This window comes from Pan paniscus, chromosome 4 (genome assembly GCF_029289425.2).
Source record: "Pan paniscus chromosome 4, NHGRI_mPanPan1-v2.0_pri, whole genome shotgun sequence".
NCBI lineage: Eukaryota > Metazoa > Chordata > Mammalia > Primates > Hominidae > Pan > Pan paniscus.
This window is the reverse complement of record NC_073253.2, coordinates 108,626,455-108,646,953: the sequence shown is the minus strand read 5'-3', so window position 1 is coordinate 108,646,953 and position 20,499 is coordinate 108,626,455. Positions and strand designations below refer to the sequence as shown.

The 20,499-nt window shown below is 39.0% G+C and overlaps 1 protein-coding gene across 2 annotated transcripts in view; it reads left to right on the top strand.

Annotated features, from left to right (window-relative positions):
* MCC (MCC regulator of WNT signaling pathway) overlaps positions 1 to 20,499 on the top strand; it is a 469,040-nt gene that overhangs the window by 96,507 nt on the left and 352,034 nt on the right. For both annotated transcript variants that reach the window (XM_034960341.3, XM_063604592.1), the window contains exon 2: positions 5,437 to 5,681. In XM_034960341.3, the coding sequence (XP_034816232.2) occupies positions 5,437 to 5,681 (245 nt within the window). The remainder of the gene's footprint in view (positions 1 to 5,436; positions 5,682 to 20,499) is intronic.

Below are 20,499 nucleotides of genomic sequence, written 5' to 3'. Positions count from 1 at the left end.
TAGGCTGCGAATTTACTTGAATGACAAATAGTTTTACTGAATTTTCACTTTATACTCAATTTCTTTATAAGTTAAAGGAAGAATAGCCAAGAGAAAAAGAAGACTTTTATATATAGAAAATAATAGCTGTTCATTGTGAAACCATGCAGTTTTGAGTGAGAAGCATCAATCTTGAAATGACTGAAGTCATTTTAGTTCTGCTGTCTGGTGATTGGTGTTCTCTAAGAGCTAAATATTGCCTGACTTGGCCAGCTCCTCTGATACAAACTGAGGTCTTTTTCTTTCTCATGTTATGATGATATCATCTGAAGATAAGATATATATGCATGAATATGAGTATGAAACACCTTTTAAAGCATTTGTAACAATAACAACTTAGAGGAAAAAATGTTCAGTACAATTTTGTGTAATTCACCAGATATTCACTGTGGTTATTGCTAGGTAAAGGGATTGCATGTAAGCTGTATTTTCTTTCTGCTTGTCTACATTTTCTACAATTAATATGTGTTTTCTGAACTAATATACAAAAGTTTTATTTTTTTTCAAGGCAGAACACTTACATGATGTTGTTATTGCTACTGACGTAGTTCTCTGCTGGACTATCTTAGTTTTGGACAGTCTCAATTTAGTATCTCTTCCTCTGAAAAACTTTCCTTGCCTAGGGCAGAGAAATGTCCTGCTGTTCTGTCACAAAGGCTACAGGGTTATTAGTGTTTTATGGAGGCCATTGGTCATTCATACTTACTGAGCATCCCGTGTGCTGCATTCTGTGGGAAAATACAAAGACAGGTATATAGTGGAAAATATCCAAAGTGGGGACCCTCTTTAAAAGAAAGATCATTTTCAACTTCTGAGAGTTTATGTATCATTCCATCAAAACAAATGTGATGGGGTCTGCTGTGCACGTGGTGGTGTGCTGGGTGCTGCACACATCTCAAAGGGAATTGACGTAGCATCAACACTGGCTGCCAGGAGCTCATGGTCATATTGGGAAGATAAGGATTGAATATGTGAAAACAATTTTTAAAAAGAGAAAGAGAGAAAGAAATCAAAGTTAAGTACAGTCCAAAAGCTGTCATAAAACTGTAAATAATCACCAAATGACTGGTGCAGGTACTAAATGTTATCAGAAGGAAAAGACCACCATGGGGCTGAGCAGGCTGCCAGGACTGCATGGAAGTGGGAGGCATTGAGTTGAAATTGGAAGCTAGAAGGTGTCTTTAGGCCTGTGTGTTCAGAATCCTAGAATTTTATTTCCACCACATTCTGTTGGTCAAAGCCAGTCTCAAGGCCAGCCCAGATTCAAGGGCAGGGAAATAGCCTCCACCTATTGATGGAAGGAATGGCAAAGGCATGCTGTAAAGAGGCATAGTCACAGGGGACTGTACGTCATTGAAGGCCATTTGTAACAACCTGGCAAGGTGGCGTATGGAAATACCCTGCGATTCAAGTTCTCCAGACTTAGCTCTTGATATAAAGGAGAGCTTTTATAATTTTCTTCCACTCCTGTAACTTTGTTTTCTCATCTTGTTGGTAACAAAATGTAACTTTATATTCTCATTCGTGTGTAACACAGAAGGATAACACATGTATAGATGAATGTAATTTTCTGGTTTGATATAAAAGCATTGTTAATTCATGACCTTTGATAATCAAGCTGCTCATGTTAGTGCTGTCCCTAATTGTTTTCTCATGCCACAATGTACCTGTTATTAATGTCCGAGATGCTAGATGATAGCATGGAAAGGGCAAGAGCTCTAGAATCAGACCGATTTGGTTTAGATTTCCAGGCTGTGCCTCATACTGTCTCTGACTCTTTCAACTGTCATATCATAATCTGTAAAATGGGGACATGTTAGTCTATTCTTGCGTGGCTGTAAAGAAACACCTGAGGCTGGGTAATTTATAAGGAAAAAAGGTTTATTTTGGCTCACTGTTCTGCAAGCTGTATAGGAAGTATGATGTTGGCATCTGCTTCTGGTGAAGGCCTCAGGACACTTCCAATCATGGCGGAAGGCAAAGGGGAACCAGCATGTCACATAGCAAGAGAGGGAGCAAGGTAGGGGAGGAGGTGTCAGGCCTCTTTAAACAACCAGCTCTTGTGTGAACTAACAGGGAGAGAACTCACTCATCACCAAGGGGATGGTGCTAGACCATTCATGAGGGGTTAACCCCCATGACCCAAACACTTCCTACCAGGCCCCACCTCCAACATTGTAGATTACATTTCAACATGGAATTTGGAGAGGATGAACATCCACACCATATCAGGGGATAATTGTAATTCCCCTGCAGGCTTGTTAGTTATTATTGTTAATTTTGTATTTCTATACTGAAAGAATTTAGCTTGAATTTAGTTTTTAAAAACTAGTACTTCTATTTAAAACTTACAATTTGACTTAATTTGGTAGAGTGCAATGAATGTACTTTGGCTTTGATCTTTTATATCAGCCTCTCAACAGCCTACACGTTTAAAATTAAAATTCAGTGTTACACATTCTACTCTGAGTTGGTATTTCTAGACCACAGTTACTTCTTTGCAGCTGTTTCTTGTAGAATGGGGCTTCTCAAGCCTGGATAGAGCTGAGTTTCTCACCAGGGTGCCCAATATATGTAAGTGGGCTGCCAGCAGCGAGGAAGGGTGGGCCTCTGTGGACAGATTGTACCACTTAGTGAGGTAGTCAGTTCCGTTCAGTATTCTTTTCCCCTGAGCAGATCACAATTCATTTTTAAAGCCCTAATCATGAAACTGGGGTATTATGAAAGATCTATGATCAACAATTATAAACCAACCATAATAATGGCTACTGTTTATTGAGTAGTTAATATGTGCCAGGAACTATGTTAAGTGCTTTCTATGTATTATTTCATTTCTTTTCAGAGCAGTCCTATGAGGTAGGTACTACTACTATCCCCATTCTAAAACCTTCAATGACATATCAATTTATGAAAGTAGTATAATACACTGTGAAAAGTGAAAATACACAAACAGGAAAAATGAATACACCATATTTTTACCAATCAGAGAATATTAATGTTAACATTACATGAACTTCTGGAATTTGGAAAACCTCTTTATTTTTTGCTAAGCCTAAATTTAAGACTATTCTCTAAATATCTAAAAAAGAAATCCTTATTTTAGAAAGTATAATCTGAACCCTGAACTCAGAGTAAAAGCAGGATCCTTTCTTTCTGTTGGTATTCCTGCTTTAGCAATCCTAATCATCCCTAACTCTTGGATGAATCTGGCTGGATATCAGGTAGGTCTTATATGAAAATATTATATGAAAATATTACTTTAAAAACCAAACAAACATTTTTCCAGTTTATCGATTAGCTACTGATGGAAGAAAAATCACAAAATCTGAGCTTAAGAATGAACTTTAATTTGCATGAACAATAAGAACTTACTTTTGATCACACATTTTGGGGTCAGCAGGAATGACTTTTCTTAAGCTATGAGTCTTCAGATAGATTGGGGTGGCTTATTTTGAGACCCAGGCTAGATACAGGGATAATGGCTACCATGGTATGTTTTTCTCCTAATGATGACTGAAGCAAAAGGGGACAAGCTCAACAGTATAGGCACTTGTCCAGTAATATCCGAGGGGCCAAAGCAAGTTAGATGTGAAGCCTGAAGTTAAGGGATGGGAAAGGACACACCTACCATGAATGTCCTTGGCCCTGAGACCAAGGCAAGGGTATACTTTTATAACACTACTGTGGGATAATGAAATATTAGGACTAATATTAATAATTTAACCTGCCATACCCACTTCCATGTATGTATTTATTCCTATCCTCATGCATCTACTTTACAAATATATGTGTGTGTATGTGTATGTGTATATGTGTATGTGTGTATACACAGATGCAGAGGCATATATATATATATGATATACATATGGACACAGACACACATGTACACAGAAGATAAAACATGTAGCTATGTGTAAAAATTCTTTATAAAACATGAAAATGGGATAGCATATGGAAGCAGGGTGATGAGCTGAAAAGGCTGGTGGCATAGGCCTGGCCTAAATTGAAAGGTCTTGGAGTCTTTTACATTTATTTAGAAACACCATAAAGAGCAAGTATAAAAGCATTTCAGGGAGAAGACTAACCTAAATTTGATGATAACTCAGACCCTGGAAACTTGGGGAAGGGGACAAGGGCAGAGGTGGGGGAGGGGAGTGCAAGGCACAGAATTAGGGTTAAGGAGGAGTGAATGAGAAGATATTAAAAATGCCCACAATTTTGTGAGCCTAGGGAATTTAAGAGAGACCATAGTGACATTGACCAGGAGACAGAATTTGTGAAGGGTGACTTGAAGAGTGGTCTTAGCATGATTAGGTTTCAGGTATCAGCAAACATCAAACTGGTTATATTCTCCAGATAACTGAACTTTGGTAGTATGTTGAGACAGGCACACTAATTAGCTTTGTTTGTGACAATGAACAAATTTCTAATGTCTCTTCCAGCACTTAAATTCTACAGTCCTTTGACCTTTGTTGAAACCTGCAGTTGGAGGAATATGAGCAAAATATTTGCTAAAGGAGGTTAGGTAGAGAGAAAAGAACAAGACTTGTATGTCAGGGATCAAACCGATGTCCTCCACATAAATGTTCTTGGTCAGCATAGGGCTATTGTTCTTGTTATTCTTTTTGAAATTCTTTTTTATTTTTCTTTTTTTAAATTTGAGACTCTGTAGGCTGGGTACACTTCTCTAGTCCAGCCACAGACCCCACCAAGCCCTCTTATCTTAGATCTATCCACTTCACACATTTACATTAAATCTAGTCCTGGAAGACATTGAGATTTTGATCCCTGCTCTTAGTCTTAGGGCTCACTGATTGCTTGTGGGAAGGTGGAAAATACTCAAAAGCAGGAAAAACCAAAGGTAGCTAAGCATTGAACCACGAAAGTCAAGATTAAATGATGTTTTAAACAAGTACTAAAGTTAGCTGATTGGTCCAGAAAGCTGAAAATCAAGCTTGTTAAAATCTCTGTTGGTTCTTTTATAACTTGACTAGATTTTGGACTCTGCCAAGAGTAGAAATAATGTCTGTTCTATGTTCTGAAACTTTATCTTACAGTGAGATTACAGTGCTATGCTCTTCAGGTGTAAAGAAAGAACTTTATAATCCTCAATTTCAAAACAAAGAAAGGGAGAGAAGGGTGTGGAGACAGGAAGAAAAAGAGAACAAAAGATTAAAAGTTGCCTCACCATTCCAAATAATAGAGTTTTTGTTTAGAATAACCCAAATGAAACATGTTTTTTTCATACACTTATCACTTTTCTAGAAACAATGAGAAAGTTGAAAATAGGTCTAGTATGTGAATATATTTAAGAAATACCTTTTTTTTTCATTAACCGGTTTCTCTAGCTTAAATGTCACTCATAACACATTTTCTTCTGTTCAACCCCTTCTGCAGAAATGACTTGCTAATGGTCTGTCGCCAGCTGAATATGGAAGAGTCTGTGGCTGAGATCATGAACCAATTGGGAGCAGATGAAAATGGGAAGATTTCCTTTCAGGATTTCACAAGATGCCGCATGCAGCTTGTTCGAGAAATTAGGAAGGAGGAAGTAGATCTTTCTGCAAAGTCAGACAACTCCTGTCCAAAGAAGCTGAGGGATAGAATTGCTTCCTGGCCCACGAGCAGTGACAACAGTTTGGGTAGGTATAACCAGGTGGCAGTTTTATGGCACTCCACTGGCCTTGCCTGTGATCTCTCATTAAATGAGAGTAGCCTCCCCATCATGGGGCCACAGCCTCAGCTCATACTGAGGCTGCCCTCCTGGCCACACTTTCCCTGGGGGAGTGCTCACTGTTTCCCCCAGTTCTGTCTGATGGCTTCACACTTCCCAGCTTGCTGCTTTCTTTATTTTGCTTCTTCCATTTTCCAAGTATAATAATGCATTCAAGTAGCTATTATGGAAGAAGGGCAAATGCATAAGAAAGGTAGTAACTGCATCAGCAGGCCTCAGAAGCTCTTTGGGGAGGAAGTTTCAAGGTTACATGCAGAGGCTTTTAAAAGCAATTTTTTTGGGGGGCGGGGGACGGACTCTTGCTCTGTTGCCCAGGCTGGCGTGCAGTGGCGGGATCTCAGCTCACTGCAACCTCTGCCTCCCGGGTTCCCACCTTTCTCCTGCCTCAGTCTCCTGAGTAGCTGGGACTACAGGCACCTGCTACCACGCCCAGCTAATTTTTTGTATTTTTAGTAGAGACGGGGGTTTCACCGTATTAGCCAGGATGGTCTTGATCTCCTGACCTCGTGATCCACCTGCCTCGGCCTCCCAAAGTGCTGGGATTACAGGTGTGAGCCACTGCGCCTGGCCTAAAAGCAATTTTTTAAATTTAATATTAAAATCGTTTTCTATAAAGATGGTTTTTCTGTTCATAAGTTTATATTTCTTACTGGTGCAAGATAAGCAGTTGGAAAGAAAGTTCTTAATACTGTTGATAATTATTGAAATTGGGTGATGGGAACATGGGGTTTCTTGTATATATTTTTGAATACTCAGTTATACATATTTTTTAGTATGTTTGAGATTTTACATAATAAAAAGTTAAAAAGGAAAGAAAGGAGACATCTTAAAGGGTAGCCTTGACAAAGAGACAGAAGAAAGTATCTGAATTTTCAGGGTTTGTTTTTCCTTGAAAATGTGTCTTTGATCTCATTGTTTCTCTGCTAGGTAGATCTATTGGCAAGAAGTAAAGGGTCATGTTAGTTGTCCCTGTCCAAATGAGCATAGATAATTGTGTAGTGCCACATACACACACATCTTTAAACAATGCTTCTTATTACTGAGTAATGGAAACAATAAAAATGTCCACATATACTCCATGCGTTACTACCTTCATATATTCTACTTTAGCAGCAAATCAGATGTCTGGTAATGCATGTGCTCTTAACATAATATGTAGAAATACTTAATATTGAAATACAAACTTTCTGAGTATTCAAGTAATATATGTTCATTATAAAAAAACACGGGGAAAAAAGGCAAGCAGAAGAAAATAAAAATCATCCTAATCCTACCACCTGGAATGTACTGCCTACATTTGATATACTTACTTCTAGAATCTTTTCCTCTCCCTCTGTCTCTCTCGTCATGTGTGTGATTTGTGTTTTACTAATTTTTCCACATATCTTCTGCATATTTTGTATCTTGCAGTTTTTCTTTTGCATTTTCTTCATGCTTTTAATGGTATTTGAAAGCATGATTCGTAAGTTTGCATGACACAAAATAGACACTCAGTAAATATTTATTAAATGATGAAATGAAGGAATTTTTTCTGCTAAGCTGTATTTTCAGATTTTTCTGCCAAGAACATGGATTTCTTCTATAAACACATAAGTGTACACACATACATAGTTGAAGTGTTAAGTACATTGTGGAACACCCCAACCAATAATTGCATACTATATAGCATTAAAATAATGTGTAAATGTGTATCAAAATATGTACACAGAAGGAAATTTTTTGTGAAAAAAATTGTTTATGTGTAGTAGATATTTATAAAAATCCTAAAAGGAACTGGTTTGAAAGAATTGCTGCACACATCTAATTGGTTTGACCAGCTTGGAAGACTGTCCTGACCAGAGAAAGGATTGAAAAACAATACCCTTTCATCCTTTTATATAACCTTATGCCCTTGGGAAAAGAGGTGGTAACTGACAGGAGGTGATTCATAAAACATGTCCTGAACTGAGGAAGTGCCAGCGGCTGTGAAACCTCCTACCACTTTCTCCTGGTAGTTAAGAGTTCAGAGTCAGACTATTTGAGTGAGAATCCTGTTTCTGATGCTTACTGTCTACATGACACTAGACAAATTATTTAACCTCTCTGTGTCTCATTTTCCTCAAATGTAGAATGGGGGCAGTTGTTATTTGGGGGAATAAAGGAGCTAATATATATGTAAAGTCCATAAAGCAATGCCCCGCACATAATCACTAAATACATGTTAAACTAATATTGTTATTATTATTACCACCCGGTTTTAAGTCCTGGGGATTGGGAAAACAACTCCCTATCCAGCCTAACGTAAATCAAATACATCCAAAAATTGACACTAATTAGGCTGGGCACCATGGCTCACACCTGTAATCCCAGCACTTTAGGAGGCCGAGGCGGGAGGATCACTTGAGGTCACAAGTTTGAAACTAGCCTGGGCAACGTACAAAAAATTTAAAAGTTAGCCAGGTGCAGTGGTGCATGCCTGTTGTCCTAGCTACTCAGGAGGCTGATATGGAGGAGTTACCTGAGCCCAAGAGTTAGAGGTTGCAGTGAGCTATGATTACACCACTGCACTCCAGCCGGGGTGATAGAGTAAGACCCTGTATCCAAAAAAAAAAAAAAAAAAAAGGACAATAATTAGATAAAGATATACATGTTCAATTAGTCCTTCTCTTTTCTATACTATTAACCTCTCCTTCTGACTCTATTTAGGTAAACTCCAGGATCTCCCTTCTGGGGGTGGAGGGAAACCCTCTCTTGACTTTGTGTCCCCATTAGTACTGCCTTATTTCTCTGACCCTTTCTTCAGTGAACTCTTACCGTCTTCAGTCCTCACCACTCTGCTGGCCCTGCTCTTGCTGCCTCCATGTTGGCAATCCAAAGATTCCTTTTCTGCCCACATCTAAATCTTTGGAATTTGACCCAGCTGACCACTCCTTCATGCTAGCTATACTTTATTCTCTTGGACTTCTTGACACCATGTTCTCCTGTTTACCATTTTAGCTTCCCTTTCTCAGCCTATACTACTTCCAAATTTGGAGGTGCCTTGGGGTTACATTCTCTCCTTAGATGATTTCTTGTGGTCCCATGGGTTTATTTATTTATTTATTTGAGTCAGGATCTCACTCTGTCACCCAGGCTGGAGTGCAGTGGTGCAATCATGGCTCACTACAGCCTCAACCTCCTGGACTCAAGTGATCCTCCTGTCTCAGCTTCCCAAGTAGCTGGAACTACAGGCATGCACCACCAGGCCCAGCTAATATTTTGTATTTTTTTGTGGAGATGGGTTTCACTATGTTGTCCAGGATAGTCTCAACTCTTGGACTCAAGCCATCTTCCTGCCTCAGCCTCCCAGAGTGCTGAGATTACAGGCAAGCACCACCATGCCGAGCTTGGTCGTATGGTTTTAAATACTAGTTTTGTACCAGTAACTCCCAAATATAATTATATATATCCCTGCCCTTTCCTGTGATCTCCAGAATCAGGTTAAATTGACATGTATTCCTAGATATCTTACAGACTTCCAACCTTAATGCAGTGAAAAAGAACTTTTGATTCTGTCCCCTACTTTTTCTCCCAGGCTTACTAGTCTCCCAGATAACCTTTACCTAGGAAATATCTGCATTTAGTAAATATCTGCATCTCGGAAATATTTCTGTTCATCTGTTTGCTCAAGCTGGCAAGTCCCACTGTCTCGCGTGCAAAAGTATAGCCAGAATCTGCCCACTTCCTTTGCTCTCCTGCCATCACCATGTCCAAATCACCATCATATCTTGCCTTGCCTACTAAAATAACCTTTAACTGTCCTCCCTGGCCCCTTCCTTGGCTCCTGACGTTTTATTTTCTACCCTGTAGTCAGAATTGTCTTTTAAAGTTATAAAATCATGCTTAGTTCAATCCCATGTCTAAAACATTCTGTGGCTTCTGTATCATCTTAAAATAAAGTCCAAATTCCTTACCACAATGTGGTGCACACCACCCACTCTGAGTTGATCTCATCTTGCTCCCCTGACTTACCATGTTTGCCACAGTCACACTGGCCTTCCTGCTTTTCCTCTAATTTAGCAAACTCAGCCTGTCTCCGAGCCTTTACTAGGCGCTTAACCAGGCTTAAATATTTCCTCTTCAGAGAGGCCTTTCCAAGCTCAAGCAGCCTCTCCTCCTTTCCTCATTCACATGCCCTTAACTGCTTCATACCACTCACCCTTATCTGACATGAGTTATGTACCTTCTTGAATATTTACTTATCTATCTTTCCCCATACAAATAAATTTCCACTGGATTACTAATGACGTTGATTGTCATGTTTACTGCTATACTCCAGCACTTAGAACAGTGCCTGGCACAGGGAAGATGCTCGGTGCATGTTTGTTGAATGAATGAATGAATGAATGAATGAGCAATGCACTGTCATGCTACTTTAGGGACACAGGGAAGTGCAGTGCACAGTCAGACACTAAATAACTTATAATGTGATTGTGGAGGCATAAGCACATGACAAATTAAGTGACAATAAGCTTTAAAGTAGAGTTAACAAAAGTTTGGAAGCCATCGAATGGTACAGAAGTTATGGTCTGCTCTATAAGAGGAGCTAAGAAATACTGTGAACAGGAGTTTCAGGAAATGGTTACCTGTGACTGTAGGATGGAGAGAAGTAGAAAGAATGTTGTGCTGTTGTGAGAAAAGCCTAAGAAAAACTTCGGTTTAATAGTTAAGTGCCAGAAGTTTATTGTCAGCCTCGACATTTCACAGCACATCTACAGCAGGGAGCTGGGTTGGCAGAAAAAGACTTGTCAAAACATTACATGCTCAGCTCGGAAGAGGAATTTCCATAGATTCATTCCTCCCAAGTGTTTTCTGCAGAACACTGATTTAAAGAGATGGTTATAAATATTATGTGAGGAAAGAATTTCTTTGTTAAGTACATGTGAAAACTTTGGGTTAAACTAGATTATAGTTTTCTTTATGGCAAGACATCTCGGAGCCTTTAATATGCTATTGTTTCTTGAGAGTCTCCAGAAGAAGAATAAAATATAAGCATTTTCCACACTTAATTGACTATAAACTTTTACTCACAAAGCTTCTCTTAGGCCATGCATTCTCTGCTCAAAAGTTCTTTGGGTGAAAATTAAGGCACCTGAACAACCACGTCATAACAGATTTTTATATCGGTTTTAAGCCATCCCAGAAACAATATTTTTAAATTTTTATGTGTTTTAGACATCAGCTATACAATTTAATACTTGTAGCAATAATACAATGTTTTAAAATTACTAGTATTTATTAGCATGAGACAATTTGCTAGGCACTTTACTTGTATTATAATGCTAGAAAGATAGATCCCAATTTCACCACTGAGTTGCCATGGAACTTAGGCTAAGTTCCTGATTGTTCTGAGCTTTAAGTTTTTTATGTCTAAAGATAAAGCAGTAACACAAACATTATAGGGAAGTTGGAAAGATTTAGTGAGATAGTACATGTAAAGTTCCTACATAGAGCTTAAAATATCACAGGTTTTCAGTATATAATCGTGTTGTTACCATTATCATCTCTAATCCTCGCAACTACTTTCCTCATCTAGAATAGAATGCTCCTTCTATACAGGAGGAAACCGAGGCTGTAAGCCACAGAGCAAGTAAGGAATAGAGAACACTCAGTCTGTTGAAAGAGTTGATTGAGTCTCTTGCAACTTTAACTTAGAAAACTGACGTGATGAGCAAAGTGCAAACTGAAAATAACACTGCCACCCAGAGGCCACTCCCAGAAATGACAGACATATGGTCCTCAGGGACTTGAGGCAGGGTCTGAGGGCAATTCGTGTTAGTGAAAGCCCATCTTGTTGGCAGCAAAGGGATGCATACATTATACCAGAACAGTTGTGAGGTATTCTATATGCTACCTAATTTTCCCATGAAAAACAAATAATCTAGGTTCATTATAATTACTTGTAGATTTCATTTTGAAAAGTGTGCTTTTCTTTGTGATTGGGAAAGACTGGAGTTAAAAAAGAAATTCTAGCATTAGATATTTACATATGTTAGCAATTCCAACAGAGCCTTTATTTAAACATGCCCTTTTGAATAAATAGTTTTTCTTTTTTACTTCAGCCAAGCTGTAAACCTTACACATGGATTCCATGTACTTGTGTCAAACATGTGAATTATGTGAAAGGGGCAGTGCTTCAGGCTGATGGCCACTGAAGGGGCAGGGATTGCCTGACGAGAGCTGATGCAGCCCTTTGAGCTGACCTAATGAGGCTGTCACCTGTCTGTGCTTCTCAGAGCTTTGGGGGCACTTGTTTTTCTTCCTTTGGTCAGGTCTCAGAGAGCCCCAAAACTTATTTCAATCAAATTCCATAGTTGTAAAACATTGTTTAAGATAGTAGACATAACAACCTGCTAATTAGTACAATTACCTTTAATTTATACTAAGATTAGAACACCAGGCACAATTTCCAATAACCTATATCTCCAAAGGCTCTTTATTGCCCTTTCCTTGAGGTAGATTCTCACCGGATGTGTCAGCCTTCATTGCCGCTCTGATGGTGCCCCATGGTCTAAGGAAAAAATAAAGTACTGAAGTTTCTCAGAAAAACTAACAGTAAAAAAAAGTTTTCTCTAATAGGAACTCAAAAAGTGAGATCAAAGAATATGTGGTTGAGACAGGAAGGACCTCAAACCCACAAGCCCAAGGGAGGAAGTATGAGGAGATATCCTGATTCCTTGGCAGATTTAAAGAAACAATAAGCAGCCTCCTGAATTTGGGTTTGATATCTTGTTTAAAAAAGTTAAAACTACAGTTTTAATTAATATATACAAAATCTATTCAGCCCTGACACATCCCAGTTTTCCAGAATGAATGCTACTATTAGATTTCATTTTTAAAAATACTGCCCAGTGAGCATAAAACCGGACTCAAGTCACACACGATAGCCTTCAGCCCCATTTGAAGGTATAAGGGGTTTTTTTTTTCATTTTTGTTGTAGTTTTGTTTTATTTTACATACTCTAAGCCCTCTGTCAAAGGGTAAACAATTTAATTTATTCCAATACTTAATTGGGAGTTATAAAGGCCTTTAAAGTCTTTAAGTAATGGGTACCATTTTACATTCTATTGTTGCATACTGAGAATGCTGTGAAGCAACTATCTGTAGATTAAATTTGGGTAAATTTAGCCAAGTCTTTGATTAGCAGTTAATTTTTGTCTCTTTTTATTAATCATTGTCCTTCCTGTCCTTGAGGAGTCCCTAATTCCTATTGATTCTTCTCTTCATACTTCTCAGATTGGCAGTACCATGGTCTAGGTATGGATCCTCCCTCATCTCTTGATTACTGGAGTTTCCTCCTAGTTGTTCTTTCTGCCTGCAAGCTGTTGATTTCAGTCAGTGCTGCTATGGCTTCCTAATATTTTTGCTAGGTACTCATGATACAGCTCTCTTTTATCTACTTAATTGACTATGCTGTCACCTCTGGATGCTTTTGGATGTCAAGACTCCTAACCATCTAGTGGGCTCATTCTACTGTATCACATCATGTTTCCCACTGCTTCCCACATGGGCCCTTAGCTTCAGTAATGCTGGCCTTCTTATGACCCCTATACAACCCCTCAAACCTACTTCTTGAGTTTTGTTCCTTCTGTACTATATATTAGGGCTTTTTGGTGACAAGCAGCAAACACCCAACTCTAATGCTTTGAAGAAGAACTGGGAGGTGGTGAGAGAGAATGCAAATGTGACCATATTGGAGAAGCCTAGGCAGTTAGATCCAGCATGGATGGATTCAAAGGCTCAAATGTCATCAGCCTTCCTTCTGCTGTGCCTCAGCCCTTTCCTTTAGAATTGGCTTTATTCTCAGGCTCCTGGTCATGGCTTCCAGCAGCCCAAGTCTTACAGCCATTCTGTCGGGTAGCCACAGAGAAAAGAGGGATTCTTCTCTAATGGTGGCTTCACAGAAGTCCTGGGAATTGGTCTCACTAGCTCTTCTTGGGTCATATATCTATTCCTGAACAAGTCACTCAGACTATAAGAATGCAGTGATCTGATTGGCCAGACCTGGATTACATGCTCAGCTTGAGAAATTAGGGTAGAGTTGGCTCTATCCTCATCTTGTGGACTAAGAGCTGAGGAAAGAGCAGGTAGGGAATCAAGGTGCTGTCACTACCAGAAAGGCGAATGAGTGCCGGGCAGGGAAAAATAACAGATGCCCATTCCATGGTTTTATAATGGAAGTTTTCTTTTTATGTGTATTTTCACCATCCTCAAAAGGCTTTAATAATGCTACATAATACTGATATGTGTGTGTGTGTGTGTGTGTGTGTGTGTGTATATATATATATATATATATAAAATATGGCAACTAGGAGATTCATGTGTGTCTTATACACAACCCAATTGTAAGTTTCTAAATGAATTGGTAAACATTTTATTTTATGTCTCTTAATGTGTTTTCATTATATCTTGTGCATTTATCTGTCATTGCAATTATCAGCCAAATTGTGTTATAATCATCCACTGTATATCCATCTTCTCTACTCAATTATGCATGTTGGGCAAATAGTACAGAGACTGACACAGGGCATGCATTGGGTGAGTATTTGGCCAATAAACAAATATACCAGTGAACAAAGCTCTCTGATACCCATAGCACCTAATCCCATGGACAACGACTATTTTCAATTTATTGTCAGTCTTCAAAGCATGAACCTGTTTGTTCAAGGTACAGTTATTCCTTTGAAATAAGAAATGTGTGCTTGGATCTGAGCAACTTTTAAAGAGAAAATCAGTCCAAGTAATGAGTTAAAGATCAATATTACCAAGATTAATTTTTTTATTTTAAATCTACTCTTATCCTGAGGATATAGTCTCAAGCTGGATGAAATGAAAACACCAGAACACTGAGTTCACATCAGCTAATATCTAGTACGTGCCTTCGCTATGACACTTGCTGCTAAATTGACAGAAGAAAGAGAATGTGTGATGTGGCTGATTGAAAAACATGGCCACAGTATTTTGCAGCTTTTCCCATCAAGAGGTGGAGTATTTTTCCCCACCCCTTAAATCTAGGGTGGCCTTGTGGTTTGCTTTGAACAATAAAATGTCACAGGAATGAAATTGTGCAAGTTCTGGAGCCAAGGCCTCAAATCCCTTGCAGCTTCTTCATTCATGTCTTGGAACACCCCTGCCACCATGAAAGAACATCTGGACTAGACTAACAAAAGTTGAAAGACCACACAGGGAGGCCCAGCCAACAGCCAGCACCAAGCCCCAGACATGGACTAAGTGTGGATATCTTAGTCCCTCCAGCCCCTGTCAAGCTACCAGATGACTATAGTCACATCAGTGACCCCAGATGGGACAAGCCAAAGTACTGCTCAGCTAAGCCCAGCCCAGCTGAGAATTGTTGACCCACAGAATCACGAGAAACAGTAAATTGTTGCTGTTTTAAGTCACTAAGTTTTGTGGTGGTTTTTTATGTAGCAGTAAACATGAAACACATAGAGAATTATCCTTAAGAAATTTGTGAAATTATTGTGAATCAAGACAAAACATATAAATAGAACTAGTACAGGATCATATATGATCAAGTGAAAAATGTGTGAAGCAAACAAGTTGTGCTATAGGAGATGAGAAAGGAGAATCATTGTCAGAAACCAGAGAAGACTCTTGGAAGAAATTAAGTCCAAGCTGATCTTGGAAAACTGGGAAAAAAAAATGGAACAATGTTGAAATAAGGAAACACACCCAGGTCATGATAAGTTGGAGAAGAGCTCAATAGAAAGTATTCAACCTGTAATTAAATTCAATGTCCCTGTGCATCATGCCGAGTTATATGAACATCCAGGGAGTACATAGCTGTGGTTGGGTGTGGGAAGTACTAAAAGCTCCAAGACAAACATGGTGCATCTTTTTTTTTTTTTTTTTTTTTGAGACAGGGTCTCACTCTGTCACCCAGGCTGGAGTGCTGTAGCACAGTCACGGCTCACTGCAGCCTTGACCTCCTGGACTCAAGCCATCCTCCCACCTCAGCCTCCTGAGTAGCTGAGACCACAGGCGTGCACCACCATGCCCCAGCTAATTTTTGTATTTTTTGTAGAGATGGGATTTCACCATGTTGCCCAGGCTAGTCTTGAACTTCTGGGCTCAAATGATCCACCTGCCTCAGCCTCCCAAAGTGCTGGGATTTACAGCTGAGTCATTGTGCCCAGCAAACATGGTGCATCTTCTCAAGCATCAATTTAGTTGACTATTTGGAGGAAAAGTTATATAACTTGGTAAATTGCTTAAAATTTGTATTAATACAAATATGGCATAGAATTAACCATTCAAATGAATTTTTAAGATGAAACATGTGACTTCAAAGAAATCTCTGGCTCGGGCGTAAGTGGGTCTGTCCCCTAGACTCTTTTGACTATCCTCTGCCTTCAGCATACTCTGGTGGAAGAGACTGAGAAATGCTTCATTAAAGGATTCCTTTAAAAATATAAACCTCAGAACTTACTTCTCTTTTAGTTTGTCTCTTTGGGTTGTTTAGGGCTCCTGACATTTGAGCTGACAATTGTTTTAATACCAGACAATGATTTACAGAGTCCATCAGGATCAAGGAGCAAAGAAGGTTTAAGGCTGTCAAACACTGTTAAGATCATAGCAAAGACATTTTCTGGAGTGACTATTGCAATGGCTTTGCTATTAAAAAAAAAAAAAAAAAGTAGAAGCCCCAGGCTGGGCACCGTGGCTCACTCCTGTAACCGCAGCCTTTGGGAGGCCGAGGTGGTCAGATTACTTGAGCTCAGGGGTTCAAGACCAGCCTGGGCAATATGGTGAAACCCCATCTCTAAAATTAGCCAGGCGTGGTGGCATGCGCCTGTGGGCCTGTGGTCCCAGCTACTCAGGAGGCTGAAGTGGAAGGATTGCTTGAACCTGGGAGGTGGAGGTTGCAGTGAGCTGAGATCACACCACTGCATTCCAGCATGGGTGACAGAGTGAGACCCTGTCTCAAAAAAACAAAAACAAAAACAAAAAACCTCAGCTTCTCAACTTAGCGTGTATAGGGAAGCAATCCTGCAGTGAAAATGTGTTAACACAGGAAAATCTTGATTATGCACGGGTAGCTTTTATGTGGCAAATCTTGTTTTAAAATTATGAACATAATTAAGGATATTACATGACAGTATCCTTTATATATTTCACAGCTTTAAAACTAACCATTTTTTTCCAACCCATGGAAAATATGAAACAAAGAAATAGAGAAAGAATCTGTTTAAATTTATCTTGAGAGGTCATGTCATCTGCTATGAGGAGCAAACAAGAGTTCTTCTGAACAAGGGAATGAAAGAGGAAACTGTAAACCTTCCCCCACCCCATTCTCAGACAACTGAACCCATATATTAAAATGTAAGCACAAAACAGATGATGAAACCAAAGATAATAAATGACTTTGACATCTAAGACAGAGTAATCAATAGTCAGATTTATGTTATTTATCTATCAGAATGAAAATATTTCTGTATTAGGTATATTTGAACTTCAGTTCTTTGTATTTAATTTTTTTTTAGTGCAAACTTTATTATTTTTTAGAATATTTTAGAAACATATTTTATATGTGTGTCTTTTCAAAGTATGTCACATGCAGAATTGTGTTGTGGACACCTTCATTCATTGAAACAACTCTCTTCTCAATCAGACACCCAAGTTGCACTCTTAGAAACATCTTTTATTTATTTTATTTATTTATTTTTTTGAGAGGGTGTCTTGCTCTATCCCCCAGGCTGGAGTGCAGTGGTGCGATCTCGGCTCACTGCAAGCTCCGCCTCTCGGGTTCACGCCATTCTCCTGCCTCAGCCTCCCGAGTAGCTGAGACTACAGGCGCCCGCCACCATGCCCGGCTAATTTTTTTGTATTTTTAGTAAAGACGGGGTTTCACGGTGTTAGCCAGGATGGTCTCGATCTCCTGACCACGTGAACCGCCCGCCTCGGCCTCCCAAAGTGCTGGGATTACAGGCTTGAGCCACCGCGCCCGGCCAGAAACATCTTTTATACATGTGTCTTTAAACAGTGTTTTAGGCTGGGCTCAGTGGCTCATGCTTGTAATCCCAGCACTTTGGGAGGCCAAGGTAGGTGACTGCTTGAGCCCGGGGAGTTAAAGGCCACAGTGAGCTGTGATTGCACCACTGCGCTCCAGCCTGGGTGACAAAGCGAGACCCAGTCTCTGAAAAAGATTAACAGTGTTTTACATGCAGAACAATATAGTGATCACATTCATACATTCGTTCTTAGTGTAAACTTGAAATTCTGTACTTATGATGTTATGATGTGGTACATTGGACATTATCTCTTCATTCTGTATTCACTGCAGACAGAAGGAAAAACTAAAGAGCAATACAAAGAAAAAATATAATATATATATTTTTTAAACTTCTAAGAAAACATGTACAAGGTCACTGGATTCACAAATATTTCTGAGGTATTAAATATTTTAGATTTCTTTTGTAGATCAGTACCTTGTGTAATTCAGTATGTTGTTTTGTGGTGATCTAAATTCTTTTAAGATGATGTCTCAAGTAATACAAACTGGTTCAGTCTTACTTGCTGATTTTGTCTTTTATCTGTGTGTTTCACACTATTTGGTGCTGCTCTTTTTGAACCTATTATTTTAGCTTGCTTCTTAATGGCATTAATCACTTCATTTTAGTCAGCATAAACCAAAAAAGTTCATGGGAATCCAGGTGTGTTTATCTCAGGTGGTAATTCTGGCATGAAGGGAGTCAGTGATTACCTGTGTTGATCATATTTTTTGGACCACACATAACACAATGAAATTGTTCATCTATTTTCTCTCTCCAGCATGATTTAACTGAAGCAATTCATTAAGTGTCACTGTTTTTATGGGATGTTGAAGCCATTCCAATTTCTGTGGCAGTGATACAACTTGGCATGATTTTAGTTATTTTTCATGGAAGAAAATGATTACTTGGCTGAGATAAAGGCTCAGTCTGCTTACAGAAAGTGTTTAATTTGGCCAGACTATTCCATTGTCCATTGTTCATTCTACAGAATCTGTCACTCAACATTATAATCACAGAAAGCTCAGGAAGGCTTATTTTGCTTCCTGTTTTATCTCTTGTAAGACTAATGCAAATTCATTGGAGAACATAAATGAGAGGGCATTAGTAAATGATTAATGTTTTAACTAATGTTTTGTGTATAAGTTTAAATCCGTTAAATTTATATGGTTGTTTTGGAAGAATTGTGTATGGTTTCCAGTTGATCCATTTAAGTTTGCTATCTACAAGAAAAACATTTTTCTCCTAGGTGAAGCAGAATTTAATCTGGTACTTCATATATTTGTTTGGCTCTCATTTTTTGCATGCATATTTGTCAGTTCTAGATAAATTTTAACACAAAAATATTACCATGTCAGATTTATTTCTTTGTATAATTATAGTGTTTTCTTTGATTTATCTGACTTGAGTACTTTGATAAAATTTTGCCCTTGAATTACAAGATTATAGCCAAGAATGTCTGTTAAATATAATTTAATTTCATTCTCTGTATAGGATAGATGAGGAAATGGAGACCTAGAGGATTAAATGATATTGCTGAGGTCACAAAACTAATTGTGTCATGGCTGGGACTAGAATGGAACTCTCCTGGCTTCTGATTCAACTGTCTTTTTTTACTTTCTGTTTTTTGAGACGGAGTCTTAGTCTGTCACCCAGGCTGGAGTGCAGTGGCACAACCTGGGCTCACTGCAACCTCCGCCTACCAGGTTCAAGTGATTCTCCTGTCTCAGCCACCCAAGTAGCTGGGATTCCAGGCATGCACCACCACACCTGGCTAATTTTTTTTTGTCTTTTTAGTAGAGATAGGGTTTCATCATGTTGGCCAGGCTGGTCTCGAACTCCTGACCTCAAGTGATCCACCTGCCTCTGCCTCCCAAAGTGCTGGGATATGCAAGCGTGAGCCACCATGCCCAGCCTCAACTGTCTTTCAGCTAATTCACACTGCTGTATTATTTCTCCTGTTTTCTTGTGCTATATTAATAAAATCTTAGAATTTAGGTCTCTAAGATGGTTTTTCTTGTTAGAAATTTCTGTATAGATGTTTAGAATCTGCAGACTGTGTGTTGAAGGGGAGGGGGTGTCTGTGTATGCATATATGTTCAATGCTGGAAAATGGTTTTGCTTTTTTGAAATACAATCTCAAAAATTTCAGTGCTGATGACTAAATTTTAAGTGATTTTTAAGTAGAACAGAACTAACAAAATATATCTATGGATCAGTCCATATTCTACCAGTCTGCAGCTTCTGTCAGAAGAAAGACCTTAACTCAGTAGAGGAGGAGATGGCTTCTTTCTGAGCCTTCATCTCTTGCTTTTAGAAAAAGAGGAATCAGACTATCTAGTCTATGTTTCTGAATGCTGCGAACAGAAATGAGGATAGGATTGGGCTAGTACCCACGGTCACTTCTGATACTCCTTATTATCTAGTTTTGTGACGTTTCTGTTAATTTCTCTTTAGACCTTAATAAAATCTTCTATAATGGTGTCACTTTGCCCTGTTTGGGATGTCAAAGAAGAACAGGCTTCCATTTTTGGGCCTCAATGTCCAAAGGGAAAAACCTTTGCCTCTTCATGGCCTGGGAATGGTTACAGGGATAATTAGAGGAAAATCCTGAAGGGGAAGGTGAAGACAACAGTTGGGATTATGAGGGTTCTGCTACATCATCCACTGTGGAGATTCTCCCTCCATTGCCAGCTG